The sequence below is a fragment of the Lethenteron reissneri genome, chromosome 30, assembly GCF_015708825.2.
Source record: "Lethenteron reissneri isolate LAM-NWPU_2019-01 chromosome 30, ASM1570882v1, whole genome shotgun sequence".
NCBI classification, from domain to species: domain Eukaryota; kingdom Metazoa; phylum Chordata; class Hyperoartia; order Petromyzontiformes; family Petromyzontidae; genus Lethenteron; species Lethenteron reissneri.
Window position 1 is genome coordinate 2,733,954 of NC_083808.1, and position 7,828 is coordinate 2,741,781.

General features: G+C 49.1%; 1 protein-coding gene across 1 annotated transcript; it reads left to right on the forward strand.

Annotated features, from left to right (window-relative positions):
- Positions 1 to 129: 129 nt before the first annotated feature.
- LOC133349406 (ubiquitin-conjugating enzyme E2 N-like) lies at positions 130 to 6,973 on the forward strand. The gene is made up of 4 exons (XM_061562804.1): positions 130 to 413; positions 3,271 to 3,517; positions 4,333 to 4,473; positions 6,163 to 6,973. Exons 1-4 carry the CDS (start codon positions 384 to 386, stop codon positions 6,201 to 6,203), a joined length of 459 nt encoding a protein of 152 aa, XP_061418788.1. The 5' UTR covers positions 130 to 383; the 3' UTR covers positions 6,204 to 6,973.
- Positions 6,974 to 7,828: the final 855 nt, after the last annotated feature.

Here is a 7,828-nt window from a genome sequence, read left to right on the forward strand (position 1 = left end):
CTTCGGCGCTAAATGACATTCACCGAGAATCGACTCCCCCCCGCGCGTTTGTCGATTCTGTCGATTTACTTTCTCGTTTAATATCATTGCGGGAATCTATGTGGTACTAAACGGCAAATCGAATCGATTTCCTCCCCTGCTCGCCTCCCACGTGACAACCAGGAAGTGCCGCCCGCTCCTGAGTACAGCGGCGGCGTTGATTTTGCTCCCCTTGGCCGCCTTCTTCAAGTCCAGGGTCGTAGTCGTCCTCGTCTTCACGTCGTCGTCGTCTTCACGTCGCCGCCTCTTCAAGTCGAAGGTCGTCGTCGTCTCTACGTCGCCGATCGCTTCCCTCGAATCGCTCCGTTTTGCGTCGAGGGTGACGCGCACACACACGCGCGCACATGGCCGAGCTGCCCAAGCGCATCATCAAGGTGAGGAGAGGGAATTGTTAGACCCCCCCCGCTCACCACCACCCCCTCGCCTGACTGCCTGTCCAGCCCCGCGGACGTTGAAGGTTGACGATGACGAAGCGGGGGTGTGTGTGTGTGTGTGGCCACCATTGGTGTGTGTGTGTGTGGCCACCATTGGTGTGTGTGTGTGGCCACCATTGGTGTGTGTGTGACCACCATTGGCGTTGTGTGTGTGTGGCCATCATTGGTGTGTGTGTGTGTGGCCATCATTGGTGTGTGTGTGAGATCACCATTGGTGTGTGTGTGAGATCACCATTGGTGTGTGTGTGTGATCACCATTGGTGTGTGTGTGATCACCATTTGGGTGTGTGTGTGTGACCACCATTAGTGTGTGTGATCACCATTGGTGTGTGTGTGTGAGACCACCATTGATGTGTGTGTCACCATTGGTGTGGGTGTGTGTGAGACCACCATTGGTGTGTGTGTGAGACCACCATTGGTGTGTGCGACCACCATTTGTGTGTGTGTTTGTGACCACCATTAGTGTGTGTGTCACCATTGGTGTGTGTGTGTGTCACCATTGGTGTGTGTCACCATTGGTGTGTGTGTGTGAGATCACCAATGGTGTGTGTGATCACCATTGGTGTGTGTGTGTCACCATTGGTGTGTGTGTCACCATTTGTGTGTGTGACCACCATTGGTATGTGCGTGTGTGAGATCACCATTGGTATGTGTGTGTGTGTGTCATCACCATTGCTGTGTGTGTGTGTCATCACCATTGCTGTGTGTGTGTGTGTGTCATCACCATTGCTGTGTGTGTGTGTGTCATCACCATTGGTGTGTGTGTGACCACCATTAGTGTGTGTGTGTGTGTCACCATTGGTGTGTGTGAGACCACCATTGGTGTGTGTGTCACCATTGGTGCGTGTGAGACCACCATTGATGTGTGTGAGACCACCATTGATGTGTGTGTGTGTGTGATCACCATTGGTGTGTGTGTGTGTGTGACCACCATTGGTGTGTGTGTGAGACCACCATTGGTGTGTGTGTGTGTGATCACCATTGGTGTGTGTGTGACCACCATTGGTGTGTGTGAGACCACCATTGATGTGTGTGTGTGTGACCACCATTGGTGTGTGTGTGAGACCACCATTGATGTGTGTGTGTGTGACCACCATTGGTGTGTGTGTGAGACCACCATTGATGTGTGTGTGTGTGACCACCATTGGTGTAACACGTAGGCTTTCGCGACCAATATTATTCATAATAAAGGTGTTTGGTTAGATCGCGTTATTTATAAATGTGTCGTAACCCTCCACCACCCGACACGGCCAAACAGCAAAAAGTGTCACGTTGACAAAAGACAAATAGTTCACTACTTTAGCCAACGGTGTGTTGAAGAGTGAATCCACAACATTTACAGTTTTTGAGTACGACGTTTCGCTGGTAATTACATCCAGCATCATCGGGCAAATTGTATACCAGACGAGGTAGTTCACATCTTGCCACCACGGCAAGTCGAGAGGTCCGGTTCGAATCCAGGCAGGAATGAATTGAGGGGGGCAGGCGGGGGTGTTCTGGATACAATTTAATAAACCAAACATTTTGAAACAATACTTAACTCCAGCCCACCTTTGATCATGGTGACGATTTAAGCAGTTCACACAACGATGATGTTATTGCATCATCTCTCCACAGACATGACCATTCATGGACGAATCGCTAACAACCAAACAGTACTGTCGATGTGTCAATGATGACTGCCCACGACCATGCCAATGTGGAACTTCCACCACGCCTCAGTGGCCACCAGCTGAGACGATGTCTCCGTTAGAGCGGGAAGACAATGATGGTTACACTTCACGTGAATCCGGGTCATCATCGGCAGCCATGATCTATCCACTGCTGGATCAAGGCCTCCCTATCATGTATGGCCATTCGACGCAACACTCTTTATATCGCTCCTGCACGTGAGATGATCTCATCGCCCCACATCTCCCTGGTGGTCGGTCCTCCCTCCCAGCCACGTCCCCGCTGCCCCTTCATCTTGAGGATGGACCACCGGCCAGTATTCCTTTCCTGCGACTTAGCCCACTTGCCTCCTTCACAGTCAATGTCATGTTTCTGACTTGGGTTTATCTGGTCAATGTCTTCGTCATTCTGCCCCGCACGGTAGTTGCAAGCCTGCGTCACGGTACGCTTTTCTACTTGGGTTTTCTTTTCTTTGGCATTGTCCACATTTCAGATCTATAGGTCATAGCAAGTTAACACACACACTGATGCTTTCATCTTGTAGCAGTTTATTTATGTTAATCCACATGCCCTCTTGCTCTCAGTTTAATTACCGAGTTGCACCTCTCTCTCCATGCCTGTCTGTATACTTTTCCGCTCGTCACACTTTCTTCAAAGTGTCCACGTGTAAGCTCTATAGGTCACAGCGGGGTTAATACTCACCGATTAAACAAAATATTGACTTAACTTTCGTGACTGCAGGTATTAATATTCTTTGGTTCTTTCGGTAAAGTCACGTAGATAGAATAATAAAAAAGTGAATAAAAATGATTTTAAAAAACTATCAATGTAGACTGTAGCCTGGTTCTTAATCGGAGTGAGTGTACTGGCAGTCTATAATGTAGACTATAGCCTGGTTCTTAACCTCGGTGACCATACTGGCAGTCTATAATGCAGACTGTAGCCTGGTTTTTAAGTTTGGTGAGCGCGTATTAGCATTCTAATGTAGACTGTAGCAATGGTTATTAGACTGAGTGAGCATACTGGCAGTCTATAATGTAGCCTTATTCTTGGTTCTTTCAGTAATTAAAAATAATAATACAAAATAAAGATAAAAAAACTAAAAATCTTCCTCGGCCGTCCGCAGGAGACGCAGCGGCTGATGACGGAGCCCGTGCCGGGAATCAGCGCCGAGCCGGATGAGAGCAATGCGCGCCACTTCCACGTCATCATCATCGGGCCCCCCGACTCACCCTTCGAGGACGGCACCTTCAAGCTGGAGCTCTTCCTCCCCGAGGACTACCCCATGGCGCCGCCCAAGGTGCGCTTCATGACCAAGATCTACCACCCCAACGTGGACAAGCTGGGACGTATCTGCCTGGACATACTCAAGGGTAAAGGGTACAGCAAGCGGACACTGGAGGTCGATTGTCGGGGCCGTCACTTAGTTTTAAAAGTAATTTGTCTTGGCGAAAAACAAGTGTTTTGGATTTAAAACGCGCCGTGCAAATGCGGGATAACAGCTCGCTTCCTGCTTTCCCTACGGTCCGCACTTCAACTGTTCACATTTTCGTAGCCTGCCAACGGGGCCCTGATCAAATCACTCGCAATTCACCCCAATCTCGTCAGATTTCGGAAGCTCGGTAGGGCTGCGTCTGGACAGTGCTTGGATGGGAGACGCTGGGCTACGTTGTAAACAGTAGAGGGCAGTGCATCAAAGTACATTTCTGTACTGTATTTCCCAACCCCCCCCCTCCCCGTGTCTATTCTCCATATCTTCACCAACACACTGACCAGTGTCAAGTATGGTCAAATAACCTCAACGACCCAAATTGTGTCAGGAAGTGCTGGTCCAATAATAGTTTGGCAAAAAGGGAAAGTGTATATGTTTGCAGTCTTATCCAGGAAATGTTATTCAGTGTTTTTTTTTTCTAACAATGAAGGCCAAACGGAGCACCAAGCATCACAAACACTGCCGGTTCCTTTCGACTTGGTAAACCATGTCGGTGTCTCAGATGGTGTCTCATCACCATATACTGTTTTAGGACAGAGTTGACACGCTTGTGCGCTACTGCCACAACCCTCGGTCAATGTCTTGGAACAGTCGTCACCGATTTAAGTTCAGCTCTATAATTCTTGCACCGGTAGCAGCCTTTCACGAGAATGCGAGGGCGGGGCAGACGATGCAGACGATTGTCTTCCCTTGCAGACAAGTGGTCACCGGCGCTGCAGATCCGCACGGTGCTGCTGTCGATCCAGGCGCTGCTGAGTGCACCCAATCCAGATGACCCCCTCGCCAATGACGTCGCCGAGCTGTGGAAGGTTAACGAGGCCCAGGCCCTTGAGAAAGGTGAGTGGGTGAGCGGGGTGGGTAGCCGCGTGGGTGGGTGGGTGAGCATGGTGGTTAGATGCGTGGGTGGGTGAGCGGGGTGGGTAGATGCGTGCGGTGGGTGGAAGAGCGGCGTGGGTGAGCATGGTGGTTCGATGCGTGGGTGGGTGAGTGGGGTGGGTGAAAGAGCGGTGTGGGTGAGTATGGTGGTTAGATGGGTGAGTAGGGTGGGTGTGCTTGGTAGGTTGATGTGTGGGTAGATTTGTGGGTGGGCGAGCGGTTGGGTGGATGCGATTGGGCGAGCGGGTGGGTGTACAAGTGGGTCGGTAGGTGAGTGCGGGCGTGAGCAAGTGTGTGGGTGAGGACGTAGGTGCGGGAGGGTATGTGCGTGGGTAGGTGGGTGCTTGAGCGGGTGATTGGATGAGTAGGTTAGTTTGTGGGTGTGCGAATGTGGTGCATTTAGTGCATGAGCGAGTGGGTGTGTCGATGCGAGTGGGTGTGTCGATGCTTCTGGGTGTATTTGCGAGTAGGTGGATGCGTGAGCGAGTTCGCAGGTCGTTGACTTTGTGGATGCGAGTGTGAGTGGGTGGGCGAGTGCTTAGATGTGGGTAGGCAACTCGCCGCTCACAAAAGCTGCAGCCAACCGTACGTGGTGGCTGGATGTGTGGGAGCCCCTGTAAGAGTGCATCAGGTCCAGGCTACGTGGAGTGGTATCGCGAGGGTTTTCAGCAGAGGTTGACAGCGATTGCTTTGCTCGGTTTCACTGGGGGTTGTGATTGCTCTAGATAAATAAGCAGCGCGTTGGGAGGTAAACTGCACGTTCCCAACAACATGTGCACGTATATATTGTTTTTAGAAGGGTGTAATTAAAATTGTTAAATTATGAAGACCGTTAGTAAATACCAGCACAAGCCATCATAGGTCTAAGGACACGGCAGTAAACAATGCATGTGTTCTACACTGTAATGTTTGATGTTATATACCCCCCGTAGACGGTAAGGCAGCCCAGATATTAAAAAAATGTTGGTACCACCCCGAGACAAACCTCGCGTGGTACGTTTTCGTGTCGGCCAATAAACATAAATTACGTGATAACCTTTTCAAATGAGTAGGCCATCATGGATTTGTTTAATTGGATATTCGATGAAAATGGTACCGTTTAATGTGTGCACTTCAGCTTCTACGAATCTCCAGTGACGCAGTGGCGTTGGCATGGGGCCCCCTCCCCTGTTACAACTCCTCTTTGTAGCCCGGCATGTGGGCCCCCTCTGGCCTGTCGGGCCCATGGCAGTTACTATTTTACCAGCCCACTGAGCTTTCTGGCTCTTTTTTTTTCAGAAGTGACCTGGCCACAAATGATTGCTCAGCAAAGTGGCTTATCGCGTGGAAAAATTACAGCAGTCAAATACTCTTAACACGTTTCTGAATGTGGAGCAGAAAAACTGGAGGGCCCGGAGAAAAATCCACACGACCACAGGGAGAGCATGCAAACTCCGAATATGGAGCAGGTGTCAGGGTCCAAATCGAACCCACGACCTCCTGTATACTGGGCGAGGGAGTTAACATCCCACCACCATGGCTGCTCACCCGAGACCCGCGCTACTGCCAATTTCTGTTGAGGCCCTTGGACTGTGGGTGGATCGTGTGCTATTATAACCATACGATATTTAAGTATTCTAATGTCAACAAAATGTCACTTTGTGTTTACAGCAAGGGCTTGGACGAAGCTTCACGCGAGGAGCAATCAGTAACGAGGAGTGCACTTGAGTCGCCGTAATGCTTGAATCTTCTCGACAGGATGCTTTCCAACTTGCGGCTAGCTGTGAAAACGCACTCTAAAAAAACTCACTCTGCTGATGTATGCCGTTAGGTTCACTATTAATAATAGCGTTTTGGTTTCCACGGATGTGTTTTTTTTTGTGCTCGGCAGGATTGTTAAAAGCACCCGTGCGCGCTCAGCGTACTTGCACGCCCGCAGCAACGCGCCGGTTGTGAAGTGCGTGCGTAAAAACTGTCAAAAAGATCCATGACGGAAGGCCCGAGTACGCTGCTTGAAATGATGTGCCTGTTAAAATGATGCTCTCACCCACGACGGGCCTGCTCCGATTCACTCCGCACGCTCATTTGCACGTGCAATCTACGGCAGCATGCGCAGCCAAATTGCAGGGCAGTTACGTTTGTGAATGGGCCTTTGCAATTAGTCCTTTAATTTTCTTCCTTGATTCAATGTCATTAAATGTGTGTTGCCCTTGGTATTGAAATCGTACTTGGAATTTCCAGGCATATCTAGACCTCAACAGTTCATCAATAACACTTCCCTCAATAAAAATATATATACGACAGGTGACATTTTGAGCAATGGCCCTTCAGCTTGGAAAGATGATCTCTCTGCTCATGAATGTGTTGGCTTCTTGCTGTGTGCACCACTGTCAACGCAACATGTTTGGTCCAGCGGGAGCAGGCTTAATAAGAGTGGTGTACAATTAAAAAGTCTAAAAAAATTACGAGCGCATCAATTCAAGATACTTTGTGGTTGTGTATTAAGGAATTACTGTTCAGGAATTTCTTTTCCAGAGGTGGAAACGGACTGGGTATGTATAACTGCTTGCATGCCATACGTAACCAACCATGCTAATCAGAAACGTGGGGAAGGACAAACTAAATATAAAAAGCAGTTTCAGACATTTTTTCAATCTATTTTAAAGTGCATTGCTCAGGTGGTTTCCTGATATCGAAAGAGCGTTCCAGACTGCCACGGAAGTGCATCTAAAAGCGTGTGATGCGGTAACTGTCTGACGGCGAGCCAAGGATAAAAATGCTCCGTCACTAACATTTGCCGCTTTCAAACTGAAAAATGCTCCTTTCTGCAAAAGAGCAATTACACAAAATGTAAGTGTACTAGAAGATTTGTGAATCAGTGGTTGGCGGACTGTACAATGAACTGACCCAGGTTCAATTCCTGGCGACGGCAAGCAATGGGCCTCCCCCCCCCCCTTCACCAATCCACACAGACCAGCGTGGTGAAGCATGATCAATACAATCCCTGCAACGATTACACCATTGGGAGGCCTTTATCCAACAGTAGATAGGCAAAGAACTGCACATTACACTAAAGAAACGGTGAAGTATCTCCAAACAGATGTCTCCAGTGACTGTCATTCAATTGTCCATCCGCTCCCTATTTACACCAGGTACTTAACACTTTACCACACACTATCCGATCGAATTTCTCATGCGACATCGGCACTTTGCGAAAGCTCTGGCAAAGCTTAAGGGCTGCTGGTTCTGAACAAGTTTGCCCTACAACCTTATTTGCAGACCTTACCATTTTTATTTTCAATGCCATGCATCTGACCACTGAATACACCGTTGCGTG